This window comes from Fulmarus glacialis, unplaced genomic scaffold (assembly GCF_000690835.1).
Source record: "Fulmarus glacialis isolate BGI_N327 unplaced genomic scaffold, ASM69083v1 scaffold12273, whole genome shotgun sequence".
Taxonomy (NCBI): domain Eukaryota; kingdom Metazoa; phylum Chordata; class Aves; order Procellariiformes; family Procellariidae; genus Fulmarus; species Fulmarus glacialis.
The window spans coordinates 56,123-76,331 of record NW_009202374.1 but is presented as its reverse complement, the minus strand read 5'-3'; the positions used below and the strand labels follow the sequence as shown (position 1 = coordinate 76,331).

At 39.2% G+C, this 20,209-nt stretch overlaps 1 protein-coding gene across 1 annotated transcript in view; it reads right to left on the bottom strand.

Annotated features, from left to right (window-relative positions):
* Positions 1–19,458, bottom strand: part of GAB1 (GRB2-associated binding protein 1) — a 43,043-nt gene extending 23,585 nt beyond the window's left edge. The window contains 3 exon segments of the mRNA XM_009574258.1: positions 1–545; positions 7,884–8,097; positions 19,170–19,458. The exon segment at positions 1–545 is cut by the window's left edge and continues 57 nt beyond it. Of these exon segments, the coding sequence (XP_009572553.1) occupies positions 1–545; positions 7,884–8,097; positions 19,170–19,227 (817 nt within the window). The 5' untranslated portion in view covers positions 19,228–19,458.
* Between the last annotated feature and the right edge of the window lie 751 nt (positions 19,459–20,209).

Sequence of the window (20,209 nt, the reverse complement as noted above, 5' to 3'; positions counted from 1 at the left end):
CTGCTGTAGGGATGCAATAACTATTATCAGTGTCTGAAGCAGTGCGAGTAATGCTACATGTTTCCACAGGAGATCGATCCGCAGCGTGGTGAGGTTTTGGTGGCCGAGGTGGAGGAATATCTGGAATAGTCTCCAGTTTTGAAGTCTGAGACAACGTTCCTTCTGGAAAAGTTCGTGGAATCTGATAAGTACCTCCAGGTGTGGGGGGAATGTCGTAGCTAATGGAGATGTGTCTCATCTGTGCGTCTAATGAAGATGTTGCTGACGGGGTATTGAAAACATGTTGCTCTCCTTCTGCATCAGTCCCAGATGGAGACGCTGCCTTCGGTAAAACATCCTGTGAGTAACTCCTAGGCAGGTTATAAAGGCTGCAGTCTGCCAGCGTCAGCCCAGTACGAGAAGGTGGGGAGTCATAGACACCTTGCTGCTGAAAAAAGCCATTCACAGCATGCTTGCTCGCTGATGGAGCAGGATTTTTGTGGGAGGGCACGTTATCATTGCAGTCTGTTTCAGAAGAGCTGGATTTTGCCGAGTCAGCATGAGATCTACACGTAAGATTGTAAGATTAAAATGTTGATGAACATATAAAGAAAAACAAACATTACAAATAATAAACACAACATTTAAAACGTAAACAACTGAAAAGTCTAACAGTCTCTTTCAATTTTTTTTTTTTTTTAAATGAAATGCAGGAACTCAATTATTAAACAAACAGTAGTACTTAAGAAGGATCCTAAGTAACTACATACATACAAATCCATGCATGTGAAACAGATAACACAAGTGTGGAGCTTTAGCAGCAGTTAAACAACAAGTTGATGCTTCATAAAGCAAATTCTTTCCACGATGCCAATTTGGAGCAGAGTTTGTTTGGGGGCTGGGGGATTTTTTTATTGTGGTGGTGGTGGGGGGGTTTGTTTTGGTTTTGTTTTGTTTGTTTGTTTTTTTAAACCCATGCTGCAAACTAGCAGTACTTTAATGGCACCGTTAAAAGTAAAATTAATACACTCAATCCTTGGCTTTACAGTACTTGCTAGTTCTAATCAGTATGAAAAAGACATTGGAGGAAAAAATACGACTGCTTTTAACTTTAGGCATGCACTTACGGGTGTTATCTACTGACCATATAAAACTGGTTCAAAATACATAAATACATAAGAAAGAAGTAATAGATAAGAACAGAAATAGGAGGAAGATAGCATGCTCTTTGGGGAAAAAAAAAATAATCCATAGGATGTATGTGCAGCAGAGTGCTTTTGTCTTGAATGCAAGTTAAGGCAGTGTTGTTAGATAAAAATGCACAGTAGTTTATCTTTGATTTCTTTGGAAATTCCATCTTTTATGAGAATAGCACTCATTAATACTGGTACTAATCAGTACCAGTAAGCTTACATGGAAAGTAAACACATTGCAATCTTTTTTTGTTGTTGTTGGTTTTTTGTTTGGGTTTTGTTTTGTTGTGGGGTTTTTTTTTTTTGTAAACCTCCTCAGTTACCTTGCTCCAGACAGAGAAATTCTGTTATCAGTCTGACTCCTTGCTTAAATGAAAGTCAAAACAATGGCAAAATACTAACACAGGTGGAGTTAATGCAGTCCATACACTTTTTGATCAATCACACCATGATATTTACTATTTTCATAACCACAGTACCATACCATTGTGTTAAATTATACATACGTATGTAAATATTTCAGCATGCATGTGTATCGATGAATAGCTGCTACACTACTCTTACTAAGCTCTATTAAACAACTGGATCATGCTGTTTACAAAACTTCTGAGGAATAAAATAATAAAAATCAACAGCATGACTACCACAAGAAGCATTTTTTAAGAGGCCCTCTACCTCAAAGTGATCACAACCAGAATTTATTATTCCAATTTCAATTTGTCGATAAGATCGCAAAAAACTTTCTTTCTTAGAGGGCAGCTGGATTTATCTCCTGGGGTTCTGGTAACCTGAGGAGAAAGGAATCCAGTTTAGCTATTCATTTGGGTTTCCTCTGCAGTCATTGGAGAAATGGAGACTGCGTGAAACACAATCCGTTCTTCTTAGATATCCATCTAAACCCGATGAATCACACTCCCAAAGTGCCTCTCTGCCAGCTATCAAGGGAACCGACGTGATTAGCTTAGACTGGACATCTGCAGTCAAGAAAAATGTCGTCCACCTAACCAACTGGTTTTTGTTCTGTTTAATAGCAAAGATACAATCTTCCATCAGTCCGAGCGGCTTATGAGAGTTCTTCTCCGGCTTTAATGGTATCACCTTTTTCTATTAGCTTCTTCTTAAGTTTTTTGGTGTGGGGTTTTTTCATTAGAAAAAGTACACTAATTTTGCTCTGTTTACTGTTTTAAACATAGATTTAAGTTCTGTCTCACCGGTCGGAATTGGTTTCTAGGTGACTCTGAACATTTATCTGCATTTAGGTTAATAGACTCCCAAAAAGAAGAGAATGTTCTCATTAAGTATTTATCCTTGTCACAACCAAGAAAGTGAAACTTCCTATATTCCTTACAATGCTGACCATCAAAAATGTATCTCTTGTTTGCTAACAGTTTGCTTCCTTTGTCTCAGAGCTTCAAAAATTCACTAATGAACCACTGGAAGTTTAACACACTTGCAAAAAATAGAGCACATAGGACTGAAGGAACTACACGAGGTTACAGAGTGCATAGTAAATTGTGAACATACTGTGTGACTAGTAACAGTCTGAGCTTAGCCCCTGCTGCAGCCCTTGTTCTCTACTCAAAGGATTCATTCAGGAGTTCCTCACTTTCTAGACGTGCTCTTCTAGTTCTGTGGTATTCATGCGGACCAAAGTCCCAGCAAAAGTCACGTGTGCTTTACATGAGCAAGCATGGCAAGGATTGTGATCTGTATTTTATATGCTATAAAAATAAAGTGGGCAGTCGAGAGAAGCTGGACACTGACAATCAATTGTAGAACCAAAATTGTTAGGTCCAGTTCACTAGGATATACTTCAAAATGAAAAAAATTCCAAAACTACAGAAATAAAATATAAACACTACATTTATCTTACAAAAGCATGCAGGAGTATATAACCAAAGCTCAAAATGCAACAACAGCACATGTACGATGCCAGTGCTCAAGGATTACCCATCATATGTCAGCAACAAATGCTATCATTTTTAAGTGTAGGAGTTTTTCTGGGTCTAAGTAAATGCTGCTTCTTCCTTCTTGACCACAAGCACTTGTGAAAACAGAAGACTTTCAAAAACCATAACACATGAGGCAGCCAGGCCTGTCATTTGCTCAGCTGATGGCAACAACTTACATTTCTCACCATAAGCGGGCATTTCTGATTTACTTCACGTTTTTAAAAGTAATCTTTTGGAATCAACTTCTTAGTCTATTGAAATAGTTTTCAAAATACGAATGGGTTCTAACCAACCTGATTTTGCCAGATCAAAAGTTTGAAGACAGTCTGAAACACGGGCCAAGAAAGCAGTTTATGCCAAAATGAAGACAGGGAATTCAGCCTCTAAAGTTTAACTAGTTTTCAAAAATCAGTATTAACCACTGATCACGGTAAGAAAACCATGTACAGTTTTGAAAATCTACAATGCATAGTTGATTCATGTTATCTCAAGGAAATTTAGGTTAGGACTAGAATTCAGGGACAGACTTTACCCCTGCTTTTTTTTTTTTTTTTTTTTTTTTTTTTTTGTAAAAAGTATTTCAGATGCAGGATGCTTGATGACTTCTGCACTTAAGAAAGTTACCTGAAAATTTTAATTTTTCCTATGCACTTCAGAACAGCTCAACAAAAACATCAGTTGGCTTAAATATTCCATTAGCAACTGGTTATTAAGATAAGTATTAATGATTTTTTACACCTCAGTTTAAAATAATGGCAAAGTTGGATATAACACAATGAAAACTCCTCACTCTATTTATAAAGCAGAGGATGTCTGACATGAATTCAGTGTTATCACATGTGGGGATCACATATCTGCAAATTAGGCTAAGTGGCCAAACTACTCCTTACTCAGTGCTAGGGCTGGACGCCTCTCTCCACATACCAAGAAGAGATAACTGTACAGCCTGCTGAGCTACAAGGACTGGACATTTAGATGGACAGAGAAGAGATGGGGTATTGAGGCAGGGGGAGCCCAGTAAAAAGCCTGCCTGCCTCCACGTACTAAAAACTACTTGTTGACAGAGACCCAGGCAAAAATTTTTAAAAGTATTTTAGTCTGAGGGGTAATCATCCCATTTTTGAATATGCTGTATTCGGTCTGGTTTGAAAACTCATCCTTTCGAGTTGATTCTTTTCCCATCTGCAGGAATCGATATGACCGATTAAACAGAATACTGTGAACAAAGCGGCAGCAAAACTGCTCTTGTGTGCCAGCAGTCTGGGACAGAAACAGCAAGCATAGTAAAAATGTGGATAGATAAATAAATAAATAAATAATAAGCCAGCTCTATTTCCAGAAAATGGAAGCCAAAGTTACATAGTTTTTCTGTTAAAACTCACAGAACACCATGCAATATGCATCTCAAACAAACAATATTTTCAGGCAAGTTAATGGCTCTGTAATTAATTTCTCACACGCGTTCCAAGAATGGCTACTGTTCACTCACTGCAGTGGAATCTTTTTACTTTCAAAATCTTCTAATAGCAGGTATTCCTGCCCTTCTTCTGAGAGAAAGGGTGACCCTTGGCTGGTTCATAAACATAGGAAAGATGAGGAAGACAGTGTTTAGTATTTCAATGTACCTCTCGAATGAGCCAGAACAATAAGGGTTTTGGAAACAGTCTTCGGCTGCATTTTCTTATTTAGGATCCAAATACGAACCTTAAAATCTCACTAAATGCTGCAGTTGAACAATGCTCTTTCTGAAGTCAACAGTGATCAGAGCATAAAACTATTTAGACAAAATACAGCATGATTATCGCAGCTGCAAGTGCTGTGTCCAAGGTATTCTCACAACAGTTCGTGGTGCATTGCATGATACCATAATGAAGCATTTCAAAATTATTTGTTAGATCTGAAACACCACAATTCTTAAAAATTTCAAAGAGGCAGCTCGGATACTTCCTCTGTGTTTCACAGTTACCCACCTCACCTGGAAAAGAACCCCAAAGCTTTGAAATAAAACTCAGTGGTTCCCAGATTACCTATAAAGTAACATGCAAAATTAGAACAGAAAATGTTCCCTCTGCATATTGGCAACTTTAAAGTCTAAAGGGAAAAGGTCATAGAAAGAAACCGTTCAAGTAACAATACCTGCCTATTTAATTACATCTATTAAGCTCTGCATTTTACACTAAGGAAAAAAGGTTGTATTAAATACACAGATAAATTGTTCCAAGTCTGGAAATTAATAGGAAAATGAGGCAGCCATTTTATTTTTTCTTCACCTGTAAGGATGTGGATTGGGGTAGTGCACAGCGTGCGCTCTAACTGATCATCTTAGTAACAAGCTACGCAGATACACAAAGCTCTAATTCCATAGGAAAAGGTCTATATCCTCTATACTCCGACCCAAATCCAGCAGGATACTTACTGTACCAGACATGAAACGTAAGCGGTCCTTTTAGGTGGAACTGAAACTCCAGCATAACTATTATTGTGTATTTTCATTATTACAACCTTCTTAATAAAAGGACACAGCTCTTTAGTGAATTTAAATATAATACACTAAGCCCATATAATTTCTAACAATGCCAATGTTTCACTGTCTTCAAATATTCCTATAAAAACATCATTTATTTCAACAATCTCTACACTCCCAAAGACTTTGTTCAGTTCTTTCTCAGTTCCCTCAGCATTTTATCTCCATTGGACCTTCTGCCTTCCCCAACACCTAAATACCTTCTCTCCTGTGTCACCAGCGTCTTCCTCAAGAAATTTTGCAGGCTATTCACGGACTCTATACCTTGCCGTGTTTTGTGTCCACTTTTATGGTCTCCTCAGACTTTACTCCCTCTACTTAACCCACACGTCACACAACTGTGGAAGTCAGGTCAGAAAGTCAATTACACATCCCAACCTTGACCATTCCTGAAAACATGCTTCATGTGGTGGTGTTAGAAACCCGCTCTGTGGCCCATCCCTTGCAGAAGCAAACGGGCACTCAGACACATTTCTGATGAGCCAGGGCGCTGAAACGAAAAGTCACGATTTCTCTGCCAAGCTGTTCTGGAAATGGCTTTTTTGATAGCTTTTGGCAGGAACGGTGACATACCTCTCAGACATCATCAGCTTCTAAACATCACTAAACACTGAAACCTTTAACACTGAGAAAGCAGACACCGGGTTTCCCCTTCTCTTGCAGGAAGCTTTGGGGCACGCCGTGCCGCCCGTAGCCTGCACATTCCATACTCTGGGGGAACTGTAGGTTCATTCCTCCGTTTTATAAGAAAGATTGTAAAGGGTGGATCCTTTTCTACCATGTAATCATCAGTAAACGGAGCAGGAAACTCCTCAGGCACAACAGAGCAAGATAAAAATGCCAAGGGAGCGGAGAGCACATGGCACAGGTAAAACTGGCAGAGCATCAAGGTGTTGAAGAAGGCACCGCCACTAAAAGGTATGGCCCTAAGGGAGTATGTGAAATACTCATGAAAACACTTTCAAAGGAAGCTTTCCTCAGCCTTCCATGTACTTGTCTGCAATCACAAAAAGAATATGACGTTTTGTTTATTTTTCTGGAAATACCCCAGCAGATTTTATTTTAAATCACTGCAGAAAAGAAGCTTGCCAGAGAGATTTATAAGGTTCTCCCACAGAATACACAAGGTTGGAAGGGACCTCTGGAGATTATCTGGTCCAGCTCTTCCAATACCTCTAAGCAAAGCCAACTTCAAAGTCAGGTGAAGCTCCTTAGGAACTTGTCCAGTCAAGTTCGTTTGTGGTTGGTTTTATTTTTAAATCTTGGAGGACGAAGATCCCACTAAGTCCCTGGGCAGCCTGCTCCAGGGATGGCCACCATGATCCGTTCTGAAAAACCATAGCGGTATTTCCCAGATAGCTACCATAAATATCATATCTTCCTATGCAGGAGGTGCTGTACATCTATTTAAATTAGAAGTAGCAGTTGGAAAAATAAATATATATTTAATTCAGTAGAAGTTCTCAATTCTTTCCTTAAAATTTCCTATTGCACACTTCTCTCAAGAACTGACTGTGTGGGTACTCTTTATTCAGTAAGAAATAAGGCTTACTTGAGCTTGTTTTTAAATATCTGTTGTTTGGATAAAGTTAAAATTCAGGATACAGAAACTGAGTGATTTAAGTCTCCTGCATTCTTAGTTATCATAAAGTAATTACCTTTTACTCTTGCTTGAGAGATTGAACCATGTTAGCAATAGTCAACAAATACCATTTGAGGATTGCTATATTCAGTGATGTGCTAACCTGGCAGGTGATAATAAATATCAGCATGTTTTACTGAATCCCTTCCATGAAAGCTTTAACTGGCAAAACTGGGGCACCAAATACCAGATGGGAGAAAGGCTAAATTTCTCCAGCTTCTTCTAGTCCTAGACTGGACTAAACACACCAGACTGTGGCTAAAGAAAGGGTACTTCTCTGCTCTGTGCCATGCATCACTCCAAGCTACAATGAAATGCTTGGATCACTGCATTTATCTGATGCTTCATATTGGCAATTGCCATCCACACTTTTGAAGAATGCAATATGGGTCTAGCGCTGATCAAACAACTTACTGTTGCTGCAAAAAGTTCGAGCATAGAAAGGAAGGAAGCCAAAGTTACAGGCAGCTTCCCCCTGCAGATTATGGGCATCCAAATGTTCAATGACTCGGCAATAAAAAAAAAGTACTTTTAGCACAAACGTTCTTGGCCTGTAACACAAATAAGTGTATTAAGACAAAAATGTTACGTACCTCATAGGTTCAGGTTTTTTACTTTGACAGTTTATTAGCAGTAGGTAGTCTTGAGGATCTTCTTGACCAGAGGAAGACTCCAGTGGGGGGATGTTAATAAGCTGGTAAGGAGGAGGTAGGGAAGATTCTGCTTGCATGGAAGGCGGTGAAGTGTTGATGGGCAAGGGTAACTCAGCAGATGGTTGTAAGGAACTGACCGGTGGCTTCACAGCATCTGCAAACATAGAAGCAAAGCATTCTTCTCACAATGAAGAAATAGTCTTACAACACTACCAAAAAAATTTATTAACGGAGGATGAGAAAAGTCGGGGGTTTTAATTCAAAATTGTAAAATCAGTGGACATAAGAACATCTGGATATTAACATTTGTTTCAGAGTATTTATATTTATATATAAACCTTTATAATATCTTTGTATTTTTTCAAACTGTAATCAGTTTCTTAAGTATGCCTTGGAAACAGAGGTTATGCCTTATATAATGACTTATTTAACCTGTTTTCTGGTCACAGAAAGGACAAAGATGCTGACAGCTGCAGTAAGACAACTAAGAACACAAATCTGTTGTTTTAATCAAGAGCAGACAAAGGCCCATAGGTTATTACTTGAACATGGTAACCTGAGTCAGCACTTGCATGTATTCATCCCTTTTTGACCAAGGTCACTTCAACATTTGAGATTAGTCACCAGTCAAGAACTGGCCTCTCTCAGTATCTGAAAAGCAACAGGAAAAAGACTGCTTTTGCAATGGAAAATCTCTTACGACTATAAAAATAATGCAGAGGTATAATAGGTACCATGTTCCACTAAGCCCCCTCGTTACATATCTCAGCTTTTTATTTTAGTGCAATAAATGAAGTAGTTGTGGTTTGTTGTTATTGTTTGGTTTGGGTTTTTTTGGGAGGGGGGAGAGAGGAGGTGTTGTTTTGTTGTTTTTTTTTTTTAAATAACCTTGTCTTTATAATTCTTATCCACTTCCTATTCATGTATATTCTAGAGTAACTTCTTTTTTCCTTCCAAATACATGTATCCTGACTATTAAATTATCCAGGAGACTGGAAAATATTGACACTGTCAAACATTAAACAATCATTTAACTTTTTCATTGTTTTAATGATACATTGACTAAGAACAACATAATTACGCAAATTGTTCCTCAATTATCAAGGCTCCCTTGTACTTGCAACTAATTGTACATTCCAATTTGCACATCCCAAGAATGGACGCTGATTATTAGCATTGTTTAAGTGAACATATTATTATCCAATGCAGACTGCTCCTGTTAGGCTTACAGGCCAGCTACGCACTACAAAGTAACTTCATCCAGCTTCTGCTTCCCAGCACTATCCTGGGAAGAACCAGATGAGCAGACCAGAACATAGCCCTCCTGCTTTCAGTTCTGTGTACACTAGGTGTAAGTGATTTAGACGTGGAAATAGGAACAGCAGTACTTGCTTTGAACTCCCATGGCACACAGAAATTAAATCCCACCACACCCATGTGGGTGGAAGAAGTCTAGGTGTATGAAAATTCCTCAACTCAACCTACCTGAAAAGGTAGGATAACCTAAAAAAAAAGTTTTTATAAAAGGTTGTGCCTGACCTATCCATCAAACTAGTTGGCAGAACAAAGGCAAAACCAGACTGCACCCAGTGATCATACACACACACACAAAAATAAAATGGTTTCTTTACTACATGCTAAAATATTAAAATATGAACAATTTTCTATTATTTAGGAATTTCAAGAGCTTGAAGGAGCCTATTTGAGGCGCGTACTGATATTTCTTCATTCCCCTGATGTTGGGGTTCAATAGCAGGAACAGAGACGTGCCTGAATTGACCTACCAGGCATGTATTTCTTGCTCCTGGGAGAGTTAGTGGGAGAAAGGACAAAGTAGCTCTCTGTCCTGTCCCCTCCAGAACTGAGGAATGCAAGTAAATTTATGCACAAGTAAGAGCAGAGAAAAAAGGTTTCCTGCCAGATACATTATCGTTCTTTGGCCACACTTACAGAGAAGATCCTCAAGGGCTTCGGTGTACCACAATCCCCACCCCTGTTCCTTGTCCCTGACTACACACGACCTTCACGTCATTAGATCAGCTTGGTGCCAAGTTCACACAAGGGGAAAAAAAGAAATCAAACAGGACATCCCTGCAGCTTCCAGGGAAGATGGGTGTGTCAATTAGACCTCAGGTAGTCAGGAGAGCTCAACAGGTAAGTTGCATGCCTACGTGAGGCTGATGATTTAAACAAACCATGCACTAGCATTCCCAGGAAGAGTAACAAGGCTTAAGGGTAACTTTCCAGGGAAAAATAAAATCAAGAAGCTTGAAAGAGGACCAATGTATCTGCCAAGTTTGGAGAAATAAAGAGTTACTTTCTTGGGGGAGTAAGAAAAAAGTGTATGTGCACGAGAAAAAGAAGTTAAAGGCTGGCTATAACTTGGAAGCTGGTGAAGACCATTAGGCTAAATACACTGGCTCAGATCTGCAGTCTCCAAAGCCCACGATGCCATCTCCGATAGTGGCCTGTTGCAGACGGACTGAGCACAAGCAGCAAGGCAATCCTGCCATACTCCCCCCAGCTTCTGGGGCTCTACACCTTCGGGGCTCCCCAGTGCAGGGGCTGCATCCACAGCCTATGCTGACCAGCCTCTGACACACTTTTCTCTGAATTTGTCCTACCCCTTTCGAGTACATTTATATTTTTGACCTCTACTACCATCCTGTGGATTGAGCTCCACACCTTATGATGTGTGGCATGAAAAAACACTTCCTTTTATTTTAAACCTGCTGCCTGATAGTTTCACTTGATATCCTTCAGCTCCCATCTTCAGAGAAACAGTGAACAACTGCCTCCTATTCATAATCCCCATTCCCAACTTTACACAACTTTGTCACAGCTTTACTGAGTTGGTGCCGCTTAATTCTTTTTGGTACAGAAGCCATTTCATTGCAGATCTGATTTCCCTTCACCCTCACCTCTCCTAGCTCTACTAATTCCTTCCTGAGAAGGAAAACTAACTATTGCATAAAATGCGCAAAAAAAGTCTGGGACACACTTATTGATTTACAAAGACATAACAATAATTCATTCTGTTCCTATCCTAGCCCTTTGCCTTTTGATTGTTACTGAGTATTAAAGGTGACACTGTCCAACTGTCCAGAAGGTTCATCATCTCTTCTCTGAGCAAGGATTTGGAACCCATTAATGTTAATGGATCGTTAGGGATACTTTCCTTGTGATGAGCTGCCTTATTTATTTTGACATAGATACCACTTGACAAAATCCCCAAGTCCTCCTACAGCTCTCTTTGTGGGTTTTTTTGTGTGGTTTGGTTGGGATTTTTTTTTTTTTTTTTTTTTTGCAGTGGATAGAGCAGTAAACTATTAAAATATCAACTTTCTGATCTGAAATTCATCCTCATACAGGCATTTTATACGTGTTACATAGTATAGGCTAATGCCCGATTTAAAGAGCAAGCGAACTTAGGCAAAAGCACTTCACTGCTGGGCTACTTCTTATTTGCTTTACGCATTTAAGCTATTTCAAATTTGACTATGAAGAAAACAGTAATGTTAACGACTTTAATCACTGAGCAAATGAATGCTGTTTGCCTATCTGCACCCTCTCAATCTCTTTAGCCACGTACTTCAGAAGCTGATATGAAGGAAAGAGTCTCTCCCAGCAGCCTATTATGATTTCAAAGAGTACAATCATCAACTTGCTCCACTTTGGACTGGCAGATTTTTAGGGAAGGGGTCATCTGCACACCAAAGAGCGTTGTAAGTCATTTGGTTTGTTCCCAGAGCTCAGACACTCGGACTGCTTTGAAATAACTGGGAGCTGGAAAAACATCCAGAATATTTAACATGCAAATGAGTGTAACAAGAATCCTATTTTGTTTTTATAATTCCTGCATTCAGTACAGCTAGAACAAGCAGCTTTCTCAAAACAGGGCAAGAGTTTTATCTTTTCTCACTTGGTTTTTTAAGAGCAGTTACAGGCATCATCTTTGCTAGAATTTATACTTTTTTCCTCATAACCATTTTTGTATTTGCCTCACTAATAAAACAATCATAAAATTAATGAGGTAAAAAGAACAAGAATAATAAAAGGCACCCCTCTCTTTCTTCTTAACTATATAAAATTTCTTTCTTTAACTATATAAAGCTTCTTTATTCCACATGTTCCTATATCTGTGCTTTATGAATAATCTAGAAGTTTTAGTGTGGGAGTTTGCATTTAGGGTTGGTTTTGTGTTTGGTTTTTTTTTTTTTAATGAGAGCAAAACCTAAATTGTTTTCTACATTATGATATATAGTCTCTTAATATGCTAATTATGTAAATACTTGAAATGTTCTCATAGTGAACAGAACACAGAAGCCTCATTAGAGCAAGCATTTCTTTAAATGTCAAAATTGCAATCAAAGTAACAAAATGCATTCTTTGCAGATCGTAGGCAGAAAGACTAAAATAGAAATGGGATTTTCCCATTGTAACAGTGAATCAGCAACAGATACGCAATCGCATGATTCTACTATTCTTCCAAGATGTTTCATTCAATCCATTTACTATAATGCAGATGTTATCATTAAAACAGTCAATGGCCAAAAAAATATTAGAGTAATAGCCGTGAACAAAAATTTACACGTACAAGAGTGGGAGCCATAATAAAAAAAAATCCTTCGCTTTAATCCTTAAACGGACTTTTTTTTTTTCCTTTTTTCTGTTTTTTAAATTAAGTCTGGTCATTCTCTGTGCTGCGTAATGTAATGAGATACATCCTCAAATAAACTGCTGGAGTTTCCTCTAGTGTCAGCTTCTACGTGGTCTCAAGTGAAAGATCCTGGAATCGAAGGGCCACATCTGTGCACACGCACGCACAGAGCGCAAGCATGTGTACGCTGACGGGCCCAGACAAACAAGCACTTGCTCTGTTCGCATACTTAACTCGATAGATGTGAGCCAGATCCAGCCCAGAAGACGCAGGGACACGTTAGCCTGGGTTTGGTTTTCAGCATAAATGATCAGCTTACAATCAGTATGAAGTTTATGCAGCGAGCCTCAATTCTGAACCTTTCTGCTATACCCAGAGAAAATACTTTTAAATACTTTAATAAAAAGTTCCTGTGCATTTCGTAAGTTTGTTTTCTTAGTTTAATGTAATCTCAAAGTATCTCTCTTTTTCTGAAGATAAACATGATACCCTGTTTAAAGAACACCAACAAAGAATTCAGCAGTTGCTTGTTGTATATTATGCTCAGGACAACCCTGCCTCCTGCATCCGAACCAGAAACAGGCCTGACTGTCCCAAGTTCCCAGCACATGCTGAAGTTTCCGGCTTTCAGAGCTCACGCTGAAAATTTAGTACTTACTATCTGCAGTTCATGTGTAATTTTAAGCTGCACTTTTGGTTACCCATTTAAAATCTGAAAATACCAAAAGTATTTCCACTCAGAATTTCTTCCCCTTCTCCACCTGCAATTTTCTTTTGAAGACTCTTCATTCAAAAGGGGAAGAAAAAAAAAAGAAACATCTGTAGCCTGTTCTCTCCATTTTCAGATGGTACACAGGCTGGGTGACGCAGGAAAAATAATCAGGGAGTCCTGTTACAGAGCGACTTCTGTAGGTGCTTGTGAAGAGAAGCAGTGCAGCCCACCACATTAAAACATTTGGGGCTTTTTTTTTTTTTTTTTTTGTCACTAGAAAGGCCCAGAGCTCTCCTCGGCAGAGCAGGCTGCTCCAGCCACATGGTGCGTTTACCCAGCTGGGGCTGCAGCACGCTGCCTGGCACCGGCGGCACCCCCGTGCTTCAGAGGGGTTTTCAGCGCTCCGCGTACTGCCTCGCAGCACCTCGCGACTGGAGAACGAGCAATCTGCAGAACAGTTTGCCAACCCATCCTCTTGCAGTCCCCTTCTCCTAGCAACCCATCAGGTGATGTTAATGCCACAAAAGGTGTCCAGCAGGAACCAGGGAAAATTAAGTTAATTACCTAGGCATATTAGATGCAGTTTATTTTTCCTCAAGGAAGAGTAGAAACACTTTCCATATGAATTTTTGTCACATGCAGCTGGCAGCTTAAGATAATAACCCCAAACACTCAAGATTAAGATTCTGACCACACTCCTGATAGTAAATTATATCTTTTTAATACATATGTTTTTTCCTCACATACTTGTAAGGGAAGACCTACTGTTGCAGATTTTGTGGCTGTTCATCATCTCACTTAGCCACCTATCCTTTAACCACAACATCTGAAGTTGAAGACATCTTCAGTCTTCTCTGCTGTCTTCTCTTTCTCCTTTGGATAAGGGGCAACAATTATCTCAGCTTTGCCTCCCTTTACTCAGCTCTTTAGCCACCAGCTATCAGCTCTACCAAACGGGCTATGCCAAATCCCAGGTCCTTCTCCGGTCCCGCTTCTTCTAATTTTATTATTCCTCTGCAATTTTGCCAGATGAAATCTTGCAACTCTGACAGCCTCCTTCACAGCCTATCCTCACCCTCCTCTCAGCAATTCCACCCTCAAAAAAAAAAAAAAAAAAAAAAAATCATGTTTGTACATCTCAGTGGCCATTATCCCCCACCTTTACTTCTTCAAAGCTACCAACCAAAAAAGCCTCCACAAAAGGAGATGCCCTTGTGCCACTATTCCCTCTAAACCTACTGCCTCACTTCTAAGACAACAGACCCACAGTCCTTATCCGGAGGGTCTCTCTCCTAATGCTTAACTCGGTCTTTTCATGTTATTCTTTATTGCACTCTAGGTCACCAGTCACTCATCCCCCTGGCATGTCATCTCTGACCTGACTTTCTTTCTAGTTAACCATATCCACGAGATACAAAAAAATCTCAACTTGTCATTAAGTGCATTATCTCTATGGCGCAACTTGGTTGCAAAGGCTTTTTTTAAGCTTATTACTCTGTCACTGCACTTCTCTCTGTGCTCCTCCAGAGCCTCCCTTCCTTCATCTAAAAGCTCATGCTACTTCTCCTCACTTTTGAGCCCTTTCATAACCAAGGTCTTTAATATTCATCATATGTTATTGAGATGGTGATTTTGATTTGCCAAGTGTGCCAGCCTCTATCATCCACTTGCTAAAGCTGTCAAAGGAGAACATTTTTTTACTTCTTACAGGCAGACCCTTCATGCAGGAAGGGCACCCTAAAGACCTCTAATGTCCACTATTTATTTATCAAAGACGCCCTGAAAATTTCTTCCCCAAAATCCCAGAGTTCAACAACAGTCCAACAGCTGAAGCACTAAGACCATTTATCTGTCACAATGGTCAAAACCACTTTATTTGCTTTCACCTCTTCCCATGCCTCTGCTCTTCTGTTGATGGCTCTTACTGAAGATAGTAAGTTCTTAGTGGCAGAGCCTGTTTTCTGTTCCCTGCTTGTGTTACAGGCAGCACAGGGGTATGCTGATCTCATACGGAGATCTCCAACACAGCGTAGGAGCAGTGATGCCTGACCACGCAGCGTTAGAGAGAATACACAGGGTCAGGATCATTGATATTGCACCCTGTCACCCTATGGTATTGATAAGCTATGAGCAACCTGCAGCGCATGTATTATCAGAACATAATTTTAAAAAATGGGTATCTGAAAATAATTCTACTGATAAAATTCAGAAGGCATGAGAAGCGCACACCAGATAGCAGCTGCCTGGACAGAAATACTGCGAACTTTGAAAGCGCTGCGTGTGAAGCAAGCGGTAGCTCTTTCAAAGTATGGTCCTTATGATGACAGAAACTCTCTTTACCAGATGTAATTATTTGTGTAAATGTAATTGTAGATTTCAACGTCTTGTTCTTCCCTTTTCTTTTTTTTTTCTCCTTTACTTTGTTATTTCTTCTGGTTTACTTTGTTATTGCTATCTTTATTTAAATGAATACATGCAAGTAACATGTTTGCATATAGTAAGATTATTTCCTCCTACCACTGCTCTGCCAAGCACGCAATTCACTAAATTACAGAAACATGGAGCTGGATCACGTATAAAACATTCATCACAGATGTCTACCGAATTCTAGGGAAGGGCTTTCACAGCCTGTGCTTAAATAGCCTTAGAAGGCTCTTCTTTATCGTTACATCGCTCACTGAAAGAGAAACAAATTACTTCTCTCTTCAGATAACAACTGATCCATGTCCTCTTATCACAGCTTTTTATACTTTGAAAGTCAGCCCTTCCCTCAGTATTTTCTTCCCAGGAAAAACAAATCCTTCAACTTTTCTCCTCATCGATCACTTTTAAAAATCCATTTCCTCTATTTCTACCATTCTTTAAACATTTATCCTCATCCTTCTGGAAGCTCAGGCCACAGTATTTCGGCTGAGGCAATAAACAGGCAGAGAATAGTCATTTCCCATGCCCATTTAGTCTCTCCATCCCAGAACGTCTCTCACCGGAGTTCAAAGCGCACAAAATGCTGGCAACACATTCTTTCTTATAGTTATATTTTAACCTCTAAATGACTTATTCTATTATGACCCTACAGAGAAAATATGAATGTTAGAAGTGCAGTATGAAACTCGGGGGTAAACCTAAAACCCATGCTCAGGTGTAGCTCCCACCACCTTTGCACATGCATTTTAAAAAGAAAGATGCTACAGAAACAAACATTTTACAGCTTCCATTTGAAAACAAGAAGCATTAGCTGAAGAAAACATAAAGAGTACCCAGAAATTTCTTTGCAAAAGTAGAAGAATTATTTAGCTTATTTAAAAAAAAAAAAATTGCCTTCATGTTTCCGTCTTGTTGTAAGTTTGTAAACCCTTCCTTAAAAGTCCCTATAAAAAGCCATATAATGTAACTGCGATGTAATCATTACAGATTACACTATAGTATGACGCAATCAGAAAGCTGCAGACTCAATGGCTTGTAAATATGACTAAAGAATATAAATTTATCTACTCAGTCCAAATACAAATGTAACATTGCAGATCTCCAGAATGAACAGATTTCATGTGTATAAATCAATTTCTAATTGGAAGGTCACAACAAGCATTAGATAGTTAGAAATTACCGTGAATACTCATTTTTAAGAAAAGAAATAAAAGAAAATACAAACTTCACAGCACAGGAATTTCTGAGACTTACACTAAGTATGGAAGGATCTAGTCTGAAGTGACCTTTTTTTTTTTGGTCTCTCCACAGTTATGATTAACCCTTTCTCCCTCATTCCTCCCAACACCAAAACAACAACTCCGTATTTGTTTTCTAATGGCACTAACCACTACCATCTCATAAGTTTTCTATTTGCAAATCCAAGGAGGCAATTGGACTGGGCTTCCAAACGAACAGCAGCAGGAGCAATAGGCCAGTGGTGCCCCCAGTCCCTGACCGAGCAAGGGATGCCAATGACAGTCCGCTCATAACAAGACCCTTAACCAAAGAGACATTTTGTCCAGCTTCAAAGAAAACTATCTTCCACTTCCATAGGCTAAAGGGAAGGTTGGTTACACCCCATGCAAACTCTTTTTGTTTAGTTCCATACTAAAATAATAGTGCTTTTTTATTGTCTGCAGTGAACTTTGCCTATTCTTCAACTTCTCAAAGTAAACACAGATTTTATAAAGTACATTTATGACTTCCTCTTCCATTAGTAGGAAGATTTATCTTGTAAAAATAAGAACTTGGCAATAAACAGACACTCGGCAACTGATTTTCCCATTTTCCTTTTTTAACTCTTCCTCAACGCATTGCAAGACATGACCAAACCCATAAAACAGACAGTACTGTCAACTCTCAGTTATGTAAAGTAAAGGTATTGGGATAATTCAGACAAAACTAAAATGCCAAAGATGAAACATGCAATGAGACTATAATGGGGATAAGTTACTGATACAATTGACTCAAGCAAAAACCAGTTTTGGTCCAAACAGCCAGTGAAGGCATAGTTAGTTCTCTCCGCACTCATAGCATGTTTCATCTTCAGTTCATCAGAAGATGTAACATCAACAGAAAATTAAGGATTAGTAATACACCAGCTCTCAGCAAGGAAAGTCCTCTGGCTTTGAGGGGACCCTACCTCTCTGTTCCACGCAATGGACATATGCTCCTTTGCGCTCTCACATTTCCTCCTTACTTCCCAGGTTCCTGGTGTGTCCCCAGAATCAGTGATTTTCCGGGCGCCTCCTGCCCACGGCTGCACTGGCGCACCGGTGTATTATCCACTGAGAAGCAACCACCTGCCTCCCTCTCTCCCGTAGGTAACGGATGCCTGGCAGACTGAATACTGAATCACATGGCAATTGCTCTTAGAAACGTGCTGTGGGTGGTCTCGGTTATGTTCAGGATATCATAAAAACATGCTGGAACTGTCAAAACAAGTACCCTTCACTGAATTTGCTATTGGAGTGGTAATTCATAGACGAAGTTTTCGTGACAAAGTTTTAGTTCAAAACTGCAATAAGGAGAAAGAAAAGGGACGCTTTTCAGAAAGCAACAATATTTCCCGTCATTTTTGAAGACTTGGCTGGAGTAGAAGAGATGCAAGCCCTTTTTTCCCCACGTCCCTCAATCCGCAATCCTGTAAAAAACAGGGATTTAATTCTAGCCCCTTCAGTCAGGCACGCTTTATTTATAACCCTCTTACCTCTCCTATTTAATCTTTTCTTGGGACTGTGCGCAGAGCTACAGCAAGTCATGCAACCCACTAATCTCCACAAGGAATGCAGGAATAATAAGTAAATAAATAAGGATGGATACAGGACAAGCAATGGCCACAAGGTATTTGTAGGAATTAAACACACCATCCTGTTTCCTACAAGCTGCTTTCACACAATGTCTATTTTGGTAGGATTAGAGCTGGATAGTGGAGAACTGCAAGTTATTTTTTGTTTGTTTTGACCAGTGGGGGTGATTTTTTTTTTTTTCCAAGTTGCAAAGCAGACGGAGAAAGGATAATATTAGAAACCTGATCCTGCTTGCATAACCGTACATTTTTATACCAAATGGGATTCCTTTGATGATTATGATGATCTTCTGTTTTGCATGATTTTACGTAAAGATTTTTCCTATACTCTCAAGACCTAACCTCATGCAAAACAGAAGAGCATCATCCAAGTTCTAAGCACACTTAATTTGTAACAAATTCTTAATATCTCCCTCTGTTCTGGTTACTTTTTTTTCAGAGTAACAAGGAAGTTTCATGGCCAATGCATACAAGTTTTAAAACATATGCCAGCTAAAGATAGTAATCTGATCTTTGAAACTCTTTGAAACTCTTCGCATGTAAGCATCGCACTTTCTCAGAAAAAACAACAGAACTTACCCTCATCTGTAGGGTTGAACCCACAGATATCACAGATACATCGAACCCACTTATTCATCTCCTCCTCGCTGTCTGCTACCAAATAGAAAACTCGGTCTATAGTGTTGATATCAAAAATATAACTGTTTTCAAACTCTTTTTTGTTGAACGTTAATCCAGCATCCACTTGTTGACACAAATTTAAGTCAATAATACGGATAGGCTTCTTGGCATGGTCATTTTTGTAGTATTCCAATACATCTGGATCCCCCGTTAAACGGCCGCTGCGAAGCACAAACCATCTCCTCTTCCATGCCTGAAAATTGGAGAGAGAAAAAAGGGAGAAAAATTAGAAGGAAGAAATCATACTTTAAGACTGTTACCTTTTGTGTATGGTTTCAACCTGGGTTGAACAGAGTAATAGTAAGTAGTCCAATTATAATTCTAAGAGATTACACACCAGTTACCTACATTTAACACGATCTATTTACATATTGTTGCAGCAGTGGATGAGTGATGAATGAATTTGTATTTTAAAGCTTACTACTTCTGTATTTGAGCTTTGTTTTTAAGAAGGGGACATAAAATTAAATCACTGGTTACAAAATGAGAAGGATGAATCCAGTAAAGAAATAACGGGTGGAGGGACCAGGAGAGGGGAAAAGCACACACAAAAAAATTTCTGAAGGAAGTTGACGTAGGCATGGGGAAGACAAAATAAAGTATATCTTTAAGTACTCCATAGTGTCTTGTTTCCAATATCTGCTGCTTCGGGCTGATGCATTTTAACTCTAAATTTTCACTGATACTCAACGATAGCGACCTGTATTTAAAGAACAGACAATGCTCACATCGTACGCTTGCCTTGATTTTAGGGGAACTCTGCACTCAGAACCTCACAATATTTCTACAATAGTCCTTCTTACAGAAAAAGTGCTACAGTATTATTTTTGGAAACCATTAGAGAGATGGGGATGGAGGGAATGACCAAACACTATAGTTTTACCGCATAAAAACAGTCTTTGTGGAAGGTACGTCCACATTTCCAAAGAAATACTTTT